The sequence below is a fragment of the Equus przewalskii genome, chromosome 4, assembly GCF_037783145.1.
Source record: "Equus przewalskii isolate Varuska chromosome 4, EquPr2, whole genome shotgun sequence".
NCBI lineage: Eukaryota > Metazoa > Chordata > Mammalia > Perissodactyla > Equidae > Equus > Equus przewalskii.
This window is the reverse complement of record NC_091834.1, coordinates 65,449,341-65,472,240: the sequence shown is the minus strand read 5'-3', so window position 1 is coordinate 65,472,240 and position 22,900 is coordinate 65,449,341. Positions and strand designations below refer to the sequence as shown.

The 22,900-nt window shown below is 36.3% G+C and overlaps 1 protein-coding gene and 1 long non-coding RNA gene across 3 annotated transcripts in view; one reads left to right on the top strand and one right to left on the bottom strand.

Moving 5' to 3' along the window:
• Positions 1–22,900, top strand: part of HERPUD2 (HERPUD family member 2) — a 42,597-nt gene that overhangs the window by 396 nt on the left and 19,301 nt on the right. The window contains exons 2-5 of one of the 2 annotated variants that reach the window (XM_008523706.2): positions 113–547; positions 15,620–15,697; positions 18,886–18,999; positions 21,707–21,861. In XM_008523706.2, coding sequence (XP_008521928.1) covers positions 401–547; positions 15,620–15,697; positions 18,886–18,999; positions 21,707–21,861 — 494 coding nt within the window. In that variant the 5' untranslated portion in view covers positions 113–400. The remainder of the gene's footprint in view (positions 1–112; positions 548–15,619; positions 15,698–18,885; positions 19,000–21,706; positions 21,862–22,900) is intronic. The other variant, XM_070616237.1, reaches the window with a different exon arrangement.
• Positions 2,895–4,851, bottom strand: LOC139082873 (uncharacterized). Its single transcript, XR_011539210.1, has 2 exons — positions 4,612–4,851; positions 2,895–3,357 (listed from the first exon to the last, which is right to left on the bottom strand). It is a non-coding gene; the product is annotated as an uncharacterized lncRNA (long non-coding RNA).

Genomic DNA, 22,900 nt, shown 5'->3' with positions numbered 1-22,900 from the left:
CGTTTCAGGTTTGGGGTCGCGGCGGGGGCGGGGCGGTGACTTGGGCGGTCGCGCCCTCACCCCTCTTCCCATCTCATCGCTTTCTCTCTCTGCCCCCGGCCTCCTTCCGCAGTCCGGAGCCCGGCGGAGCCCGGACCTGGCGGGGAAAACTGCACCCACGGCCGGGCCCCCCGACCCCGCCGCCGCCGCCACCACCGCCACTACCGCCACTGTCCATCATCCTTGGTACCGGCAATGGCCTTTGTATCGCCCGATGCGCGTGTAACTGACGTGGACACGGAATATTAAGAACCTACTCGCTGCGGTCCCTATCCCAGTCGCGCCGGCAGTAACCACCTAGGATCATTTGAGCTTAACTGCTGCTCCTCTTGACTCTCTCTATTCGTCTTTGGGGGCCACCATGGACCAAAATGGGATGGAGATTCCTGTGACCCTCATCATTAAAGCACCGAATCAGAAATACAGTGACCAGACTATTAGCTGCTTCTTGAACTGGACCGTGGGGAAACTAAAAACGCATCTGTCTAACGTGTACCCTAGCAAACCAGTAAGTGTCTAAAAGCTGGGCGCAGCTGCTCTGTCCAGCAGCTTTTCATGTCATGTTCTCCCTTCCCCCTACTCATCCCCTCCGCTCTTGAATCAGATAGGTCTCTTTTGGTAGACTGCAAAGTATTCTAAGTTCTGAGGTTGTGTGTGTCTCTTGAGTGTCCAAACCATCATTAATATCTTCCTGATGAGGTTCAGTTAATTAGTTAAGAGTATACAGAAATATCAAGGGACATAAGAATTGGCAGGCTTAAAAAAGGACCATTTTCTTTGAACTTAAAGTCATCAACCTAATGTGGGAATGAGAGATTCATCCTTTTGAAAAAAAGAATCTACAGCTCATATTGAAGCTTGTATTGCTTGTTAGAGTAAAATCTCTTTTACTTTCTACACCTGGCCCAGAAATTTGCATAGTGTTGAAGAGCAGTTTTTTTCTTGGAAATAAGTGTGTGACCCCTATAAAAATACTTTTCAAGATCAGTATATATGTTTTAAGAAGCAAAGAGTTCTAAGTTTTAGATTCACTTTCTTCTGCCCCCTGTCCTTCATTTTTCTCCTGTGGAGGACACATAGATATTTCATTAATTTAGAAGAGAATAGTCCTGTCACCACACCAACATTTGGTGCTTCTTTTTTTTCCTTCTGTGTGGCCATTTGTAAATCATTGTGGCAGTGTTTTCCATTCTGAATCATATCTGGATATTGCAAAGATAAAAAATAAAATACAGATAGACAATATAGCTCCATCTGTCCCCAAAGTTAGATTTGAAAGTACGTAGTTGATAATTAAGATGTCTTGGAATAATTTAGACAAGTATAATGTCATGTAGAGTTTATGATGTGGCTTTTACATTCTCCACTGTATAAAATTTTCGTTCTTGAATAAGTAGTGTTCAGTGATTAGTTAGCTTTTGTTTCATTAACAAAGAGGCTTGGATTTTAGGGTGGGAAATATTTTTGGCATCAGGTGAATTTAAGCCGGCAACAAGAATCTGTTGGAAGGCAACTGTGCTTTCCAGGCTGTACTTAACACTTGTTTTATGCACATAAATAAGGGAATCACTTGCTCTGTATTAAGATATTAATGAATTAGGACTGTTTCAGTGTTACAGTATTAAGTTTAGTTAGACATTTAGACTTCTAGAATAACTACACAAATAGGGAAGTTATTGCAAAAATGGGAGATTTAGAAAAACAAACAACTCTTAGTTGGCATTAGCTGTGTTTGTCAGTACTTTGTCACACAAACATTTTTAGTAGGGGAAATAAAAACCCTGAGGTATTTAAGTACTTGGAACAAACTTGTTGGAACTCTCATTTATTCAGATCTTTTGTTTGCAAGTTAAGATTTACACAGGGGCTAACAATTTGTTTTAAAAATTTCTGCTTTACAAAAGATTTCCTATTGCATATGCTTCATTTTACATATTTTTGAAGTGGAAAATAGCTTTTCAGAATAGTCAGATTTGAAAGTTGTAGACTTCCATAGTACTGTTCCTAACATAGCCCAAATACCATTGCTAAGTAAATTCTTGGGCATGTATCTAAGCATATATGCTCAAGTTTGTACAGTCATGCACAACATAATGGTCAACCATGATCCATGGTTTCAGTCAACAATGGTCCCATAAGATTAGTACCATATAGCCTAGATGTGTAGTAGTCTGTATCACCTAGGTTTGTGTAAGTACACTTTTATGATGTTCACACATCGAGGAAATCGCCGGACACAATTCTCAGAACGTATCCCCGTTGTTGAGCCACCCATGACTACTTAAGTGAGGAGCTTTGTGTTATATGATTAAGCCAAAAGGGACTTGGTTTGCACTATGATGGACCAAGAGTGATCACTTTTCTGAGACTTTTTCTTTTTTAAAAAGTTTCTAAGAGAGGAGTGTGAAACCCATTTGCCTTATCTGTACCCAGGAGAAGCCTGCTTTTGGCAGGAGCTCTGCCGTGGTAGCACTAATCTCCAGTGGAGGGCTGTCAGTGCCCACATGGATCAGTCAGCTGCTCGAGGACAGATAAGTTGCAAACTTCTCTACACCTCGCCCTTGTAACCCACCTGCTTCTTAGACACACTGGAGACACTTTTGGAGGCTATATGAAATCATATGCAACCTATTCATGACCTAACCTTGTGACAAACCTGGCTTTTTTTCTCTTCCAGCAAGTCTTCTCTGAGTGAACTGTAATATCTGAAGTTATTTCTGGGTTAGTGAGAGTGGGTGGACCTTGGGGTGGGGTACATATTTTCATTGAACATCGCTGGAAATTTTGTATGTTTGGTTACTAGATTTGACAGGCTTGCATTCTAACATCACGTGAGAACTGAAATATGACAGTTGTTGAACAGACCAACTGTTTAATGATACCCTAAAGCCACAGGTAGTCCTCAACATAGGTACTGGTGTCTTAAAAGTTTACTTAGTAAGGTTGTTATTTAGAACAGAGGATATTTTGCAATATAAGCAATATTATTAATATATTATAAAGGAAGTTGAGGTTCTTATGACCACCCACAATGACTGCTTAACCTTGATTCTGTGTTTAAGTGTCTCAAAGTGCTGTTTGAAGTTTAGCAGAGATTGTTTCTTGTGCCTGATTCCTTCCACATCTGCCTGGTGGAGGTGAGTGGACTTGGAAGCAGAGTAGGATTCCAGTGCCTTGTAGAAGCAGGTGTCCCCCAGTAAGTAGTAGAAAAGTGGTGGCTCTGGTCAGCACTGCTCTAATTGCGTCTGATGTGTCAGGTATAGGTGGAGGGCCTTGGTCCCTCTGGGCACTGGCTTTGAGGAAAATAAATGGCAGCTGCTGGAGGGAGAACAATGGAGATTTGAAGTTGTCCTTTTATAGTCTCTACAAGGCTAGGTCATGTATCTGCGTGCTGGTAACGGAATTCTGGCTAAACTCTGTAACTGTAAAGTCACAAGATTCTAGCTTTATGGTCAGGTATTGACTTGACCTAATACAAATATTCTCCATTTGGATATTTTAGGTACAACTCCCTTTCCCTCAATAAACCCACAGCGAGTATCTCCACCCCTGAGAAGCACACTTTCTTGGGTTTCATTTATTTAATTAGGATTTTATTGACCTGGCATTTGAATGTCTGTGTGCTAAACATGAAGGTGATGATAAAGAGTCCGTTGCTCTTATGAAGCCCAGATCTAGGCGGGGCATAGAGACATGTAAGTAAATACCTGTAATGTTATGTGGCTAATGTTGTACAAGAGGGCCGTACTGAGTGCCGTCGGAGCACAGGGAGGGAACGGTCAGCTCTGGAGTGGGGGTACGGGAATGTGTAGTGGTTTTAAAAGGTTGACAGGGACATTTTTCTTAAGAGTTGATAACAATTTTAAGCAGACAAGATGATAGCCTCTGTTTTTTTTTAACTATTCTTTCAGAGTTAATGTTTCCCTGATGATTCTAAATGTGTATATTACTTGGTACTTATATAGTACTTCATAAAAAGATTATAGATCCATAATGGGCTATGAAGGGGACGGTGTTTTCCAGTGAGGAAGTAAGGAAGTTGTGATAATTATGCAAAAGTTTACAAAGTCATCATTAAAAGCCTCAAATGTGGAATTGAGCTCTTTTGGAGTTTTGTTTAACTTCGAATGGTATTGATAATTGATTTAGGACTTGGTTTAGGAACTGGGAAGTGCACCAGTTCATGTTGGTAGTGTATATTTATAATTGTGAACCATATTCTAATATGACATTTGTCATCACCTCATGACTTTAGATTTTGACATCCTGAAATTGGCCTGTAGTGTGAAATAATTATTCTGAAAGAAAAGTAATTGCTACTAGGGGGTGAAGGTACCTGTCTAGAAGTCCACTTTTACTTGAGGAGTTTCAGACTTTGATCTAGTTTAGAATTAGTTACTAGAGATGTATATATCAAAATGGTTGAACTTAATGTTATTCAGTAGAATAGACTATCCTAGAGAAAACTTAAAAACTAAGAATCTCTAAATCCAATGAGGTATGTTATTCATTTATCTCTTCTTTCTTACTCTGTTCTCATACACAAACAATAACTAAGATGACCTGACTCACTCTGAATTCAGTTTTGAAGGCAAATCTTTCTGGGGCTTGTATGGCTTGGCTCCCTGTTTTTCACTCTTCGGGTCATGTACTTGTTGAACATGTCCCTCAGTTCTGGGAGTTTTCCTCTGTCTCGGCGCTTCATACTGTTAAGCTAAGGCAGTCAATTTCATTTCTTAGGTCTTCCAGCTCCCTTACTCAGCTAGGGAGGTTTGTGCTGCTTTTTCAGATTGTCCCTTTGCTCTGAGATTCTGTTAGAATTAAGGAAAACAGGAATAGAACCAGTCGTATAGATTCTCTTCTGAGAATATAACATTCTATAACCAAATTGCCTACGGTTCAGATGGACGTCTTTCATTTTCAGTGGAAATAGCTTGTATAATATAATTTGAGGTTTATGTCTGTCTCACTTTTGTAATTCCCTGTTACCTTGCTTAGGCAGGTCGTTTTTAAAACTTACTCACTTAACCACCTCAGAACTGTTGATTTAAAGGGGCTGTAATCCATACACATAAATAATTTTTGCTTTATAAGACTATTGTCTTATAAAATTTTAGTACTATATACATTTAAGAGGGTTTCATGTCACTTAGCAATTTAGTTCAAACTTTTAAAACTCCTTTTGAACAAAGAGGAATATTTATTAAATTGAGTGTGAAGGTTGATGAAAAGTTAAAAATTTTGAACAAGTGCTGACTAAAATTCATTTTATTTAACTCCTTTGTAGCCTTTTCCTAATGTCTTTTTGGAAAAATAACAGTATTATGAAGGTAATATTTTGTTTAATCATGCATCAATCCCTTTTAAAATAGGATTTTTGTAGAACTTTTAAGTTTGTCTCCTTTGCATAATAAATACTGAGTTTATGGTCTCAAATGCTTTTATTTAACTGTCATATTTGGTGTTCTGATTTTAAACTGCCATTTACTAAATGCTTGCCATGTTGCCAGGCATTCTACTGAGCACTTTATAAGTTTTATCACATTTATTCCTCATAGACACTTTATGATGTAAGTTTTATTATTAGCTTTATTTTATAGATGAGGAAACTCAAGTTTAGTGATTTTTTGCTCAAGGTCGTAGAGCTCTAAGTAGTAGAATTGGAATTTGAACCCAGATTGGTCTGACTTGCAAGCCTCAGCTCTTAGCCATTATAATTCACATTATATGTGATGATTATATATAATAAGTTGAAAAAAGGCATTTAGGGACTTGGCCATCTCAGTTGTATACTTGCAAATTAAAAACAAGTAAGTGAGCTGTTAGAAGAGGTGTATGTGTTTAGATGGTTTGTCATGTCTGGATAACATGGCCTTAATACTGTTCTAATGCATGTCGACTTAGTGTGTGGTTATTTCTTTTTATTTTGATAAACTGTAGGGAAAATATGGGAACATAGTATCTTAAGACCTTGAAGCACATTGCTTTGCTCTGTCTTTTCACATCTCTGCTTGTTCGTGTGATCTAGAGTAGACTTGTCTTGGCAGTCTCTGTTGTACGAATACCTGATTTGTGAATGGCCAGTGAGTGGAAACACCTGATCAGGGAATAAGCCTTTGGAGTTATAGGGAAAATTATTCTTTAAGCTGGTTTTCCTTACTGTTGTTGCAAGGAGATAAGGGTTGGAGGCAGTTTGGGCAAACTATGCTTCCATTTACAGTGTTTCTGAATGTCCTGGGGCTTTAGTTTGGGTGAATTGAGTGGGAAGGAGATATGTTCCAGTACAAATTCACAGAATTCATTTCCCACAGGAACGATATTTTGTGTACCTCCTGGGAACTAACTCTTTAAAAGTATTTGACACTTGTGACTGAACTGTATGTAAATACTGAAATGTTAATAGTTACTACTTTCAAAGGACTTGGGTTATGGTTCTTTCAACTAACATGTAAGTTGAAGGTTGCTTTTACTGAGCTATTTGATTATGTTGAAGTTGGATATACTAAGAACATGATTTTTCATGCCATACGTAATTATGAGAGACCCATTTAGTCTTTCACATAAAAATTTAATCTTTTGACACCAACTAGATGACTTTCTAGAGATATGAAAATATTTTTGGCTTTGTAAACTCATCTATCACACTCTTGTGAATGTTTTAAATTCATTAATATTGCATGGTATTATATCTGTTTTTGATATCTAAACATTAAAAAGTCAGACACTTCAGATAATAATATGTGTAAACCTTGTAGGAAGAAAAAAAAATCTTTCCCAAGTTTAGGATTAAAAGCAGGTGAGTTTTCCTCACCTTTGTTTTTAGCAACATCTGTTAAGTGGGTAGTAGAGTTTTTGGGCCAGCTGGTTAAGCAGCTGTTTATTTGGAGTGGTATGGTTCTGTCTCCAGGCTACTCAAAATACCACAGGATGTGTCCAACTTAGTAATTTAGCTGCCTCTGCTCTACTGTCTAGGATAGAGGAGCAGTGGAGGCAGTGAAAGTAGTACACCTATAGAGTTTGCTGATAGTGGATGTAGGGTGTGAACAACAGGAAAAATGGTGGTGGTGTTAACAGAAGCGGTCAAGTATATTTATATGTTAATCTTTGTGGCCAGTACTTAACAATAGAAACTTTTAATTGATAATTTAGTTAGTTAGATTTGCCAATCCTGAGTCTTCTGAATTCTTCTATTTAAAGGGTACCATGTAATGTTTTTTTATTGAGACAAAAATGAACTTTTATTGTGCTAAGCTACTGAGATCTTGGGGTGTGTTATATCATCTAGCATTACTTACCCTAACTAATACAGAAAGGGGTTTTCAGTCAAGGTAAAAGATACTGTTATTAGCAGGTCTGGATAATAAAAGTGTGTCACTTTTACAGGTTAAATTGAATTTGAATTGAGATCTCAATCTGTACTTTTCCTAATACTCTAGCTTATAATGCAAATGACTAGTTGAAAATTCAGTCAGTTGATTATTTTGTTGTTTGTTATTGTGTCTAACCACTGGTTTCAGATATTTAAATTACATTCAGTGATATTTAAACTGAAAGGGTAATTCTTTTTAGTGACATAGAAAATTTTCAAATCTTCTTAATTTAGGCACATGAAAATTTCTTTTTCTCTGTTTTCAACGACAGTAAAATTAAAGAATTCTTTTTCCTTTTAAAACTTTTGATTATCTTAAGGCATTTGAATATTCAGTTTAAAGTAACAGTATTTTTTATTGAGATATAATTGACATTCTATAAAATTTTCCCTTTAATGTATACAATTCAGTGGTTTTTAGTAGTTGACAAAGTTGTGCAGTCATCACCACTGTCTAATTCTAGAACATTTTCATCACCCCAAGAGAAACCCCATACCCAATAGTAGTCACTCCCAATTCTCTGTTCCCTTAGTCTTTGGTAGCCACTAAACTACTTTCTGTCTGTGGATTTGCCTCTTCTGGAAATTTCATGTAAATGGAATCACAGTGTATGTGGCCTTCTGTGTCTGGCTGTTTTCACTTAGCGTAATGTTTACAAGGTTCATCCGTGTTATAGCATATATCAGTTCTTCATTACTTTTTATGGGTGGATGATATTCCACTGTATGTATATATCATATTTTGTTTCACTAACTGATAGGCATTTGAATTGTTTCCACTTTTTGGCTATTATGAATAATAGCCAAATGCTTCTACCAACCTTCTTGTGCAAGTTTTGTGTGGACATGTGTTTTCAGTTCTCTTTGGTGTATACCTAGGAATGGAATTGAGTATACACTAAGTCATAGGGTAACTCTACGTTTAACTTTCTCAGGAGCTGCTAAACTTTTCCACAGAGGCTGTTTCATTTTACATTCCCACCTGCAATGTATGAGGGTTCCAGTTTCTTCACATTCTCGTGCACACTTGTTTTTGCTTCTTATATTTTGAGGGGTACCATGCAATTTTGTTGTCTTAGTATATTCTGCTTTTTTGAAAATTGATGTTCCCTTGCTGTGGAAGGATAAAAGTTTATTTGAAGTTGACTGCTAATTTAGAGAAAACTTAATACTGAGATACTAACACATGATTGCTCCTTCATAGTAATCTGCTAATACCAGTACCATTTTCAGAGATGAACCAGGTGAATTTAGCACCAGCAGATATTTTAAATTAGTATTGTGATTCAGACTAAATATTTCATTTCCATTCTTAATGATTACATGTAAAATAACTGATATAGTGAACTTCAAATGAATTGTGTCTTCCAAATCTGTGTAAACACTTTTGGACTCATGATACTTCATTTAAGAATTGGCATTTAGCATCTTCTCTGTCAGGCACAGTCCTAGGCTCTGGGAACAAAGTGATGAACTAGACAGACAGGGACCCTTTGTTCTTGGCATTCATATTCCACTTAAGGAAACAAACGTGAACATAATTACAGATTGTGGTTTGTGTCATGAAGGAAGCAAAAAGGGTACATGGAAGGGAATACTCTAAGTTTGTAAATCAGAGAAACCTCTCTCAGGAGGTCATTTTAAAGCTAAGACCTAAAAGATGATTTGAGAGCTAGCTATGCTGGAGCTGGGAGAGAATAGAGTGAGTTGGAAAGAGCTTGGCATATTTGGGGATCTAAGTGAGTGACAGTTTGACTAGTGAGTGAGGAGGAAAGGATACAATCAGAGGAGGTTGGAGAGAGAAACGAGATCTGCTGGGACTGTCTGGCTATGGCAAGAGATTAGAGTTAAATCCATTATGGTGGGAATCTATCAGAGAGTGACAGGGTTGATTTACATTTTTAAAAAATCACTCTAGCTACTGACTGTAGAGTGGAAGTGTGAAGTTATTACGGAAGCTATTAAGAAGCATTGCAGAAGCTCAGGCAAGAGATTATGGTTTAGATTAGGGTAATGGCAGTGAAGATGGAAAGAAATGGACTGATCCGCAATGGAGTTTTGGAGATAGAGTCCATAGGATTTGCTGGTGGTTAGATATGGGAGGCAAGGTGAGAGAAAGAAAAATTGAGGATAATGCCCAGATTTTTGCGATAAACAACTGGTGGCAGATTGTTATGGGATAGGGAAGAACTAGGAGGAAGGCTTTGGGGAATTGGGAGTTGAGAACCATTATAGGTGTTTTGACTTTGAGTTGCCTATTAAGACATCTGAAGGAGTCAAATGCCTGCTCAGCAGTTGGATCTATGGAGCTGGGTCTGAGGGAGAGAGAGGCCTTAGATGGAGAGACAAATTTGCAGCTTATCTGAAGGACTCTAGCTTTTAGAATGGATGGAAAATTTAGCAAAGGACCCTGGAGGGACAATGACCAGTGATATGAATGAAATGTACACATGCCTCTTAATGGGCTTTCTAAGCATTGATCCCTCTTCCACAGGTACACATGGTGAAGGCTATGGTTTTTTTTTCTTGCAAATGTTAGGACTTTTTGCTGGCTGCTGTTGGGTCTTTTCCTCATCCTGCTGAGCGACTTGCTTTGCCATTGCCCACCCTTTCTCTTCTGTGGGTAAAGGCTTTAAACAAAGAGGACTTGGGGATAAAGGAAGACCAGTCTCTGGGCTTCTAGTAATGCTATTTCAGTCAGCTATATTTTGGGTTAAATAGGTTATGTGCTATTAAGTTTAAAAGCTTAGTGATTATTTATATGTATTTCTCAAACTGGGACTCATAGTTTTGAGAGTAGGAGTTCTCAAAATCTTTAATTTTGTGTTTTTATTTTGATATAAGAATTATTATTATAGATAATCTGAATGATTGCTTTATAGCTGACTCTCATGAGATTTCAATACCCGTGTTTTTAACCAGGTCATCATTCTAAATGTGTTTAACTTGTATGGCAAAGTTTTTCAAGCATGGGCTTCTGGAGTCTGTGAAGTGTGTATTTGACTGACAATGATCTATATTGTTTTTGTGAAAAAATGGTTTTAAATCTGTCTACTAAAGAATTACGAGTAAACTAAGTTGGATTACCAGTGTGCTTAATTCATAGACATTTTTTATCAATAGTCCAAAATACTGGTTTTCTAGAATTTTTTTTCCATCTTGTTTAGAAGTGATACTTGTGATAAAGTATATGATTAATTCCATTATTGTTAACAGCTTAAAGGTAAAATGGAGATTACTTGTGTAGAAAGCAGATAGTGTATGGATTTCTTATATTTAGAAGTAGTTGGTAAACACTTCTTTCACACTACCATGCAATACATCCTTTCACGAAAAATATAAGTTTTGGATAACTTATGTTTTGGATATCGCCTTCTTTTTACCAACATCAAAATATTTCTCTCTCTGTGATGAGAAGGTAAAATTAATTAAAAGCTTTCCTTTTGTTGTTTATAAATGTTTTAAACTGAGGCCTCAAAGTTGTTCTAATGTGGATTAGGGCTTTCTTTTTTAGTCATTAAAAGTGGTAGTCATTGCAGCTTTAGCCAAACCTATTTAGCAGTGTCCTAATTATGTTCTTCTGCATAACGAACATACATAGTCTGCTGTTATTCATACAACTTTTCAATACTTTTACATAATCTCTCATTAGATCCTCATGAAACTACGTGATGTCAGGGGAGCAGGTATTAGAAATTAGCATCAAATGCTCATTGAATGTTTACTAGGTGTTGTGCTTTAAGAGGTTTATGTGCATTTTCATTGTTATGGAAATTCAACCCTGTGAAATAGGTACTATTATTGCCTTCATCTTACGGATGAGAAAACTGAGGCACAGAGTGGTGGTAGTGGCATCTTGTACAAGTTTCTTAACATTTTTTTACCTATCTCTGCCGTATTCTTCTATAAGTCCATCTCTTCCACGCAAGATTCCACCCCTTGTTTGCTGCTCAAGGACATTGCGCTTGAAATTCTGTTTTTCTCTCTTGCGTTATCAGTTTTTTCCTTCTACTGGATTATTCCTGTTGGCATACAAACATGTTATTTCTCTCTCCTTAAAAAAAAAAAAAAAAGAGTAAAACAAACGAAGATGACCCTCTTTATTCCACTTCCCTTCTAGCTATTGCTCTGTTTCTTTCCTTGTTTTTAGTGTAAAACTCCTTCTAAGTTGTGTATATTCGCTATCTCTAACCATACTCCTCTCCTTTTCTCTTGAATCCATTCCAATTAAGTGTTTACCCTGCTGCGCCACCAGGATAGCTTTTATCAGGATCACTAGTGGTTTTCATGTTGCAGGATACTGTGGGGGAATGCAGAAATAAATAGAATGGTATGAAGGAAGGACACTGAGTAAGAACAAAAGCTTGGAAACACTCAAATATCCAGTGATAAACTGTAATTGTTCTATATATTGGAGTATTAGGCTTCTGTCAAAAAGAATGGGGAAGACATCTTTATATTGCTAAGGCGTAATCTCCAGGTTACGTTAACTGAGAAAACTAGGTACAAAAGAGTAAGTATAGTGTACTGTGTTTTATGTGGGAAAAGAAGGGAAATACAAGTATGTTTGTATTCAGGTTTGTTATGTTGTTAAGAAGAAATGATGGAAGGATAATTCAGAATTATAGAGGGGGAGGGGACAGGGACAGAAACTAAACCTCTTTGAATGTACCTTGTTCTATAAGTTTTACTTTGTTGCCGTGTATGTTACATATGATTTTGAGAAAATTAAATAGAAAAAAGTAATTGCTAAATAGTAACACAATTTAACAATATCAGGATGGTGGCATAGCTACAAGAGTAATTATTCCAAGTAATTTTGAAACACAGTGTTTTGACTGTATATCCCTAGTGGGTTATATCTAAGGAAAAAAGAAGCCACAAGAAATCTTAAACTTCATCCAATATTGTTATTATTATTTTGAGATTATATATAGTAGGATAAAGTATATAAATACATTTGCTAATGGCATATGTTTGTGAATATTAACAATCAAGATTTTCAGGCTGAGAGAAGATACAAATAAAATAAGTAGAAACCGTATCCTATTTAATTTAAATCAGAAATAGCAGTATGAACTCAGGGTTTAAGTTTCTCTTTCTAAAAAATACATACTTTCCTCAATGAAAAGTCTTAGAAGTAATGACAAGTAACAATAAGCACTCTTAGATCCCGGATTTTAGTCTTTAGATTCCATTGCTCATTAAAAGGAGTCAAGGCTTCTGGGGCAATGGCTGATTCCAAGTCTGGGGCAGGAAGTGAACCTGGGGCCTTTTGTGCCTGAAAGCATGGAAGCTATTAGAGACTACAGAGGTCATGTCAAAATGACACAGGAACCAACTTGAAGGGATTCCCACTGGCTAAAGATGGTGCAATTTGAGGATAAAATTTAAAAAAAAGAAAAGATGGCAGTACATTGAAAAACATAAAATTCCACAAGCTCATAATGATACTTAAACTAAAACTTATTGGTCACTTCTGGAGATTGCTTGGGCACTCGTTCTGAAAACTGATAAAGGGAATGAATTGAGCATCTTTGCTGTCTTTCTTGTATAGACTAGTTAACCAAATAGTAGAAGAAGTTCCTTTAGAAGAATCACAGCTAATACAGAATGAATTGTAGAACTAGAAAATAATCATTTTTTACCCCTAATGAAATAATGGATCTAGGCCATTGGATCTAGGTAATTAATAAAGTGAATGGTTGATGGGGAACTTTATAAGGGGTGAAGCAGGCTGACAACATTTGAACCCACTGATCAATCTTTTTTTGTTTTGAGGAAGATTAGCCCTGAGCTAACTACTGCCAATCCTCCTCTTTTTGCTGAGGAAGACTGGCCCTGAGCTAACATCCATGCCCATCTTCCTCTACTTTATATGTGGGACGCCTACCAGAGCATGGCTTTTGCCAAGCGGTGCCATGTCCACACCCAGGATCCGAACCAGCGAACCCCGGGCCGCCGAGAAGAGGAATGTGTAAACTTAACCACTGTGCCACTGGGCTGGCCCCTGATCAATCTTAACATTACTAAAAGTAGATTGACCAGTCCACATGTGCTGGTAATGATGTGATGCAAGAGGAAATACACAGCATTATTATGAAATTCTCTTGTCAAACAAAAAAGAACCTGAATCTAATCAACGTTCTACATCTAACTACATTATACAGGGACTATATAGGACAATATCAGGAGGACACAGTCAGCCAAACCCATGCTGCAACAGATTTTTTTCAGCAAATAAATAGCATGGGAAAAATTAAAAAAAGAAAACTGGAAACTGTTAAAAGATTAAAAGAGACATAACATCTCAATCCTGTGTGTGATCCTTGTTTGGATTCTGATTCAGACAAACCACCTCTAAAAACATTTTCGAGCAAGAGGGAAAAATTGAACTGTACTTGATATTACATACTAAGGAATTAGTATTTATTTTGTTGAGTGTGATAACATTGTGCTTATTTGGGGGAAAAAACTGTTACAGATACATACTAATTTTTACAGGTGAAAAGTGAAGTATGATATTTGCTTTGAAACTCTCTTCCCCCCAAAAAGGAACAGGGGCATAGGTGAAACAAGAATGCCAGAAGGTTGGTAATTTTTGAAGCCGTGTATTTGGGAGTTCTTGAAGATGGTACCTGGAGGTTCATTTTATTCTCTCCACTTTGTGTATGTTTGAGAATTCTCATAGTAAAGTAAAGAAAATTAAAATTCATAAGATAAGACTGATGTCCGTTATGCAGAATTATGATATGACATAGAAGTATCTATTAAATGTTCAGACTGGTAAAAAAAAATGATAGTTTATGATGGCTGTAGTATTTATCAAAGAAACTTCTTTAGGTTCCAGCTACAATAATAAGTATATTATGGAAACACATAAAGCATTGTATAATTCATTTTACAATCAATTATTAAATCAATCATCTACTTAGCATTTAACTTATGTTATATAATCTGCTGTTCGTGCCCCACTCAATATTTATTTATGTTGATTGAAGTTTTAAGACTTGTGGTATATATTTAAAAAAAACCAAACCTGCCGTGTTGTATTTGGTTACTTCTATATAGGAATTTGCACTTGTGCATTTTAGGGATGGCACACTCAAAAATACTTCCAGGAGAAGCTAGGTTATGCCTAACAGCTAAGTATCTTGGAAGGACAACTATCCCTTTGTCTTGATCTTTGGCACCTAAGGACCCTGGAACCATAACTCTTTCTCAGTATGACCATTTCTATTATGATTATTTCTAGTATAAGACTCTTTTTTTAGTAGCCATGTTGAATATGTAATCTGTGTGAAAATTGTTACAGTTGTTGCTTGGATTTGACGTATTTAACCGTTGTTGATATAGCTAATATTTTATTGTTTTAATAGAATTCAGGGAACATTTGCCTGTTTCTCAGTTATGAAATAGGAGGTCTTATGGGGACTATACATAAATGCTTTAATTTTAAATACTTTAATGCTAGCAGTGTGAGCACTTAGCAGATTTGTCATAAGTGCAAAATAGGGCAGAGATAACCAGAATGTATTTCCTGTTCCTGGGTTGCGTATAGAGATGACAACTGAATCTCCATACACTTGAGTTGATTTTCATTTAGTCTTGTGCTTTTGAAAATGGTATAAAGGTAGTCATGAGAGTGGCAGGAATAATAAAACCTAGTATAGTTACCTAAAGCCATAACTAACTCCAAATGGCTCTTGAATTAAAACCAATGAATTGTTCTCCATGATGTTGTAGTAAAGAAGAAAATAAATCTTATGTATACTTTTAGATTAAAAATACTGACAAAACAATGCAAAATAACTCTGCTGATCTTGAAATTTTATCCCATTACTGACTATTGAAAGAACGCCCTCACTTTCTCATTTATAGTCTGGAAGGAAGGTGTTTAATGATAGTCACACATGCGTTGCATTATGACTGAAAAGGCAAACTTTCAATTTATCTTATTTTCCTTGTTTTTTTTTTTTAAGTTGGTAATTATTTGTATTTTATTGTATCTACAATAGATATGATACCATTTGCTGAGCTCTTGATGTCTTAAGTGGATTTTGGACAGACAAAATTCTTAAATTGTGTCAGTTTTCTGCTTATCTGTGCATAAAGGGAGTTTTATTTTACTCATCTTTAAGCATGTTATTTCCAACCTTCAGTTTGTATAATTAGAAAAAGTTGAATTCTTTTCTTTGTCCCATTTCTTAGTTGACGAAGGATCAGAGATTGGTGTATTCGGGCAGACTGCTTCCCGATCATCTGCAGCTGAAAGACATTCTCAGAAAAGTAAGCTTTTCTACCACTATTTGATACCAGATACATTCAAAGTATGAGAGGAGATATATTCTGAAGTTTTATCAATATCCAACCAGTTCAGTTTTTAGATACTTAAAATCAACCCTTTTGGGTAGCATAACTGCTAAACATGAATTAGAAAGTAAAGCACATGGGGTTGGTCCTGTGGCTTAGTGGTTAAGTTTGGTGCATTTTGTTTCGGTGGCCTGGGTTCAGATCCTGGGTGCAGAGCTGCACCACTTGTTGGTGGCCATGCTGTGGTGGTGACCCACATACAAAATAGAGGGAGATTGACGCAGATGTTAGCTCAGGGCGAATCTTACTCAAGAAAAAAAAAAGAGGAAAATTGGCAACAGATGTTAGCTCTTCCTCAGCAAAAAAAAAAAAAAAAAAAAAGCAGAAGAAGAAGAAACTAAAGAACATAGTGATAGATTCTGCTTAGTTTAGGTAACAGTTTTCTATATCCATTGGATGACTAAACCTGAGATAGGATTATAGATTTGTGTTCAGGTATTTGTCATCTTGTGTAAGAAGGCACTATTGACTTGTCAGTAGTGCAGCAGTAGAGTGTTCAAGTAGAGGTGAAAGATTTTCATTGATGATAATCTCCTTTTGACCAAACTACATGATACTTTAATACAAGTTTCTTGGGTTAGGAGTTTAATTTCAGGACAGGAAATAGAAGAAAACCCAATTGGTCCATCAGTTAGCAAGCTTTAAATACTGGTGCTCAGAGCTAAAATCTATTTCAATGTAGATTTTTTTTTTCAGTGTAGTTTTTTGACAATCAGTTTGAATGCTCATTATTTTAATGGCAGCTTTTACCTCATGTTCATTTGTGGAATTTATACTTTTAGAACTTTTCTGCATTAGAGATGCTGCTTTTTGTTTGTGAATGTGGCAGAATTGAATACATAGCTTTTATGTTTTGTCTTAGATCTTTGACTTAACTCTTAATGTTCTGGATATCCCTAATCTGATTTAGAAGGTCTGTATCCTCTCCTGTGTGTTTATCATCGCCTGTGAGAGAGTTTGTCAAATGTTATAGTGGTATGTTCCTTCTGTTTAGATAGTTGACATTTTAGCTGTGCCAGTATGACTTTTTGCTGTCATTTTCATTTTAATCATGTAGTTTCAGGTTGTCAAAGTGGTTTAATAACCTCTCTCTTAAAAAGAGTGGAATTTGCGGCAGATTTATTCTCCTCTTTCTTTCTCTTTTTTTGATGGACTTTATTTTTTAGAGCAGTTTTAGGTTCAGAGATCCTCTATATCTCCTGCCTCCACACATGCACAGCTTCTCCCACTAACAGTGTTCTCCATCAGTGGTACCTTTGTTATAGTCGATGAACCTATGTTGACACATCATCATCACCCAAAGCCATAGTTTACATTAGGGTTCACTCTTGACGTTGTGCATTCTGTGGTTTTAACAAATGTATGATCATGTGTCCACCATTATAATATCATAAAGAATAAATTCACTACCCTAAAAATCCTTTATGCCCCACCTGTTCCTTTTTTTCTTGTTTTTATGCTTAAAAACCTTTTTGCTATATGCTTTTAGAAGTATAAGTTTATTTATTATTTTAACCTAAGGATAGCTAGAGTCTGTACCTGAATACTTTTCCAAAGGTTTTTGCTGCCAGAAATGGTTTCTGATCAGAAGACTTAAAATAAAAATACTTCAGTCAAAGGATTGTTGTGCTCCTTATATAAAACATTTTGAGCAATATGTTTATCATTTAAATGGATCTTCGGTCTGTTTTTATTAAAGTCAGTGTACCTCTACTGTTTTCAGTTAAATGCTGCCGTTAACTTTACCTGTTTAGTTATAAAATGTTTTACAGAGGCATTCTCCAAAGGCGAATGAATACTGTGAGTTAATTGTGATTAGTGTGACCTTCGAAACTAGGTTTATAAGGATAAACATCTTTTACTTGGATGCTTTTAAATATTCTGTATTCCAGAGCTCAGGGGACATTGTAAATCAGGCGTACCTTCTGCCTGCTTTGCTGGCGTTATCTCATGTCACGCCTTCTCTGGAAATGCCTTTCTCTAACATGCTGACTCCCATTAACCACCTTCTCTAAGCTCCTAAAGCAGTTGTAGTTTGTGCTTCTCGGTTTTGTATGGCAGACTGTTGTGTATTTTTCTTTGTGCTCGAACCTGCCAGTCTGATGTTTTAACGATATCATGAGCCTCTTTAAGGGAGGGGCTGACTCCTACCCTTTCTTGGATTCGCCTCAAAGTCAAGCACAATTCTAGGTTTATGGGAGGCAGTTGATAAATTCTTAGTTTCTAGAAGCTTTGTTTCTTCTCACAACTGGGCACTTTCTTTTCTTCCTGCCCCCGTTTTTCATCATTCTCTGTTTTTTTTCTTTTCTTTCTTTTTTTAGGTTGCTGAGCCATCCTTTGTTCTTTTCTTCCCTCCTTTATTCTGTTTCCTTTCTCCATCTTATTTACTTGCTTTATGCCTAAGTATAACTATACTCATGAAATCAGTAAGCTAAAATGCCAGTGCTAATCATTATTAGAATATTTTCCTTCAGTCATAGTTGTAGGTTTATGGGAACACATGGAATATTTACAGAATATAGTTCAAATATATGCTTTATATTTGTGTGTAAGTGTTATAGATAAAATCAGTCTTTGACTTAAAAAAAATAAAGAACTATACATCACCTTGCTAAAATTGAGGTAAATGAAATTGTGGTAAAGTTAATTGTGTTTCTTTATTATAGCTGAAAAGTCTCAAGTAATGGAAATATTTTCACTACTCAGAGTGTGTAGGCCTAAGCTTCAAGGTGACTATTACCTTTCTGATATTAAGGTGGTAATTAATATTAATGTTTGTATATTGAAATAATAGATTGCATTGACACAGCTTTGTAGCAGTGTTTGCTTCAAGACTCCTTGGTATACAAAGTAATCATTTTTTCATATAGCAGTTACTGAGTATTTAGACTATTTTCTAAGCATGGAGAAAATATTGAATTCAAAAGGGCCCCAAATACTAAAATGGTAAATTTACCTTCAAATGACAATAATTCATTACTAATAAAATGGCTATGCTAGAAAGGAACTTAAGTTTTAAGTTAAGTATTTCAGCTTAACTACTGACTTTTTGAGCTGTACATTTTCCAGTACTACCCTTTAAATGTAATCTTCTTTAATTTTAGCAAGATGAGTATCATATGGTTCATCTAGTATGTACTTCTCGGACTCCTCCCAGTTCTCCAAAATCCAGCACCAGTAAAGAAAGTCACGAAGCATTGGCATCCAGCAGCAATTCTGTGAGTTGGTTTGGGAGGAGTAAACGTTAAAGTTTTCTGATTATCCTTTTTTGCCTCTAAAAACTAAGTGAAAAAACAGAACAATTGGAGCTTGTGGGTTGTGAGACTGTGTTTTGAACAGCTTGAGTTGGCATTTAAACTTCGTTTTTAGAGATCCAGTATGCAGTGTTATCCCCTGAAGCCCGTTCCCCGTGAGTTATAATTTGCTATGTGGCAAGTCAGTAACAGATCCAATCTTCAGGGGTTTAATTCCTGAGATACTCAGCAGAATTATGACATGGTTGTATAATATAAACTCTAGGGCCAGTAAAGTTTCAGAAATATTTTAGGTATTTCATGTAGTATATTTTATTCAAGGTGGATTAAATTATTTGAATTTTAGGTATGCTAAATGTTCTTGAAGTAGTTTGGTCAAGAATTTTTTTTTTTAAATGACTAGATTTGGGGATGCATTCCAACTGCAGGAGGAAAAATTACTTAACCTACTTAGCTTTTTCATCTTTGGGAATTCATTTGTCCCTCCTTATTTTTCCATCTGCTTAAAATTGTTTTGGGAATTTTTTTTAATAGTTGAGCTTTTCAACTCAGGCATTCTTTATAAGTTTTAAAGACACTGTGCCAAATCCTTTCACATTAAATTATTTTTAGTTTCTCATAAAAACTTTATATGACACCTTTGGAGGTGAGAGAAATGGATGGGATGAGTGGAAGCTGGCTGTAAACTTCTTGGGCAGGGAGCTTTTATAGTACGAAGTATACTTCCTCCTCGTCAAGAATCTAGCCAAAACTTTTAGGAGGGGATAGTGGCCGAGGTGATAACTAGTTGAAATATCTTGTAGTAGATACTAGTTAACTGCTTCTTTAAGAAACTGTATCCTTTAGTTGCTATATTTAATTAGTATGGCCTCAATGGTTAGTATTTTCTAGTACCAGCCATGGGAGCTTAGCTTACATTAAACTGAAATATGTTTTGTCAATAAACCCAAGAGTCTGTCTTGCATAAGAAGGGACAGACATTGGCGTTGGCAGAGTTCTGTATACGCCCTTTGGATATAGTTGTGTTGCTCCAGTTTTTGTTGAGAAAGAACCCTATGACTTGGCTAGTGGTTCCTCAGCTATCATTTTATGTCATTATATATATATTCAGTTTTTTTCAAGATGTGTTATGAAAATCTAAAAGTATTAAAGGAAAATTAAGTTGAGTTACCCTTAATTTTTTATTGCTGAGAAATTTCAGTGGGACTGGAAAAATCTTAAAAATATAGTCATGAAAGAGTTATCTAATAAGGTCAGAAATCATTAGTTCTAGAGAAATTAGGCTGTACTGCCAAATGGCTAGGTCTTTCTTCTCTTAACTTTTTAATGAGCACCAGATTATGATTGTCCACTTAATGAGAAATCTTGCCAAAAAAGAAGTCCTTCTCAGTTTATGTCCCTAAGAAGCAGGCTACCTAGTAAGATATTATGTATCTGTTTTGTGTGGAGTAACATCTTAAAGAAAGCTTTTGTTAGTTTTGCAAAAGATCAGTGTCCTTGGGACCTTTCACATGGCAGGACTTAGGAAGGTAGACATGTAGAAAGATGTCCTGTCAATAAGAAGGCAAAATACAATTTCAACAAACTGAGAAGGATGTTAAAATTATATTGTATTCAGCTTTTTAAAGTGGGAGAACTGTAATTTCTATAAAATGTAATTGTGTTTTAAATTTACATAAAACATGACAAACTGTTTTCCAACAGCAACAAATTGAGGTGGGCTTTAAAAGGGTTATATTCTTTAAGGTTATTGAATCTATGAGTTACTGATGGCACTGGAGAATGAGAATTTTAAAATCCTTATTCGTATCTTGTTCATTTTGTAAAAATCAATATTTGTTGGTGGTGTCTATAAATGAATAGAATTTTAGAACTGAAAGGAATCTTGAAGATGTAGTTTAATCTCATTTTTTGTAGGAAAGCTGAGATTCAAGGCTTACCTAACTCAAGAGGTTAGATGACCTTTTAAGATTATGTTCCTTGTTAATGTCAGAGATAATACCAGATTCTAGATCTTCTGATTTCTAGCATGTTCCTCATTGTTTTAAACCAATGTGTTACCAATAGCATGTTATACAGTACCTGGCACATAGTAGCTGTTTAAGTGACAGTAATTAGTACCATTTGTTGAGCATTTCTGAGTGTTAGGCATCATTAAAAAAGCTTTGCATGTATTAATTTTATCCTCACAGTTTTGTATACAGTCAGGCACCGCATAATGATGTTTCGGTCAACGACGGACCACATATACAATGGTGGTCCCATACATTTAGTACTATGTAGCCTAGGTGTGTAGTAGGCTATACTCCCTGGGTTTGTGTAAGTACTCTCTGTGATGTTCCCACAATGATGAAATCACCCAACAAGGCATTTCTCAGAACTTATCCCCCATCTTTAAGTGACGCATGACCGTATCATGCTCTACTACTCGGCCGTTTCTAGATGAGAAGTGGACTGTTGTATAATTAAGCACTTTTGACTTTCTGAGCTCTTAATCTCATCAGAATTAAAATGTTCACCTATTGTGCTGGGCACAAGATTCAAATCAAGTAAATTTCTAAAATTTACTCTTTGCAAAGGGATTTCATAAATACATTTTTAGCAATGTGTCTTTAATCTCATATTGTAATGAGTTGTTTCCTTGAAAAAATAATTACATCTTTGTTTGTAGAGTTCAGATCAGTCAGAATCAACAACTCCATCATCCAGTCAAGAACCCTTGTCCTTAGCTGCCAGTTCTTCCTCAGAAGGATTGAGGCAACGTACCCTTCCACAAGCACAAACGGATCCAGCACAGAGTCCTCAGTTCCCATATGTAATGCAAGGGTGAGTGAAATTGTGGTAGCTGTGGCCCTCTTAAAAATCTGTTTCTCCAGACTTTCATGGTAGTCCGTCTGCAGTAATCAAAGTACATTTGAAATTTATTCATATACCTGATTATATATTTTGAGAATTAGAGAGTTAAGTAGAGCAGTGGTTTTAAAAGCTGGTCACAGAGCAGAATCATCTAGGGCAGTGCTTTCAGTCTTTAATGTTCATGTAATCACCTGGAGATCTTGTTAAGATGTAGGTTCTGATTCAGTAGGTCTGATGGGACCTGAGATTCTGCATTCCCAGTGAGCTCCCAGGTGCTGCTGATGCTGCTGGTGCCTAGGCCACATTTTTGAATAGCAAGGATCTAGGTAATTAAAAAAAAAATTTTTTTTCACTCAGTCTTAGTATAGATCTACTTAAATTAGTCTTCTGGGGAGCAGATGGGTGAGTGAGGAGGCTCTTGGAAGAGCATAGGGCCCAGTAATCTGTTTTTAAAAAGTTCCATAGGTGTTTCTGATCATCCAGGCTTGGTAACAACTGAAGTAGAGTAACACTGTGATGTATTATAAAGATATGCTAACCATTGCATTTTATCCAGAGTCTTCCTCAGAGGAGTTTACTCAAGAAGCTTGCTATGGCTACCTTATATTTAGCAATAACAGCATGCCTCTTCGGTTAGGCAGTTCTAGGGGGAAATGTAGCCAAAGGCCACAACACATCTTTCAGACAGCTCAGCGAGTAGGCTCTTGGAGAATATGATTTGGATGTGGATTATGTCTAAAACCAGAGTCCTTTACTGGGTTGCTATTATTTGTTACTTTTGAAGTAAAGGAAGCATGAGTAATAGGTAGTGATAATTGTTTTGTGTTGCATATCATACTGTGGGACTGCAGTGTGTGGCCATGCTGCAGATCTGTGATGGTGAGGCTGGAAATAAGGAAATGGCCAGAATCCCAGAATGGTAGTGTAAGTGATGAAACCAAGGAGTAGCCACTGACTGCTGTGCTAAACAGGATGGAATAAACATTCAGGTAGTTTTTACTTAGAACTT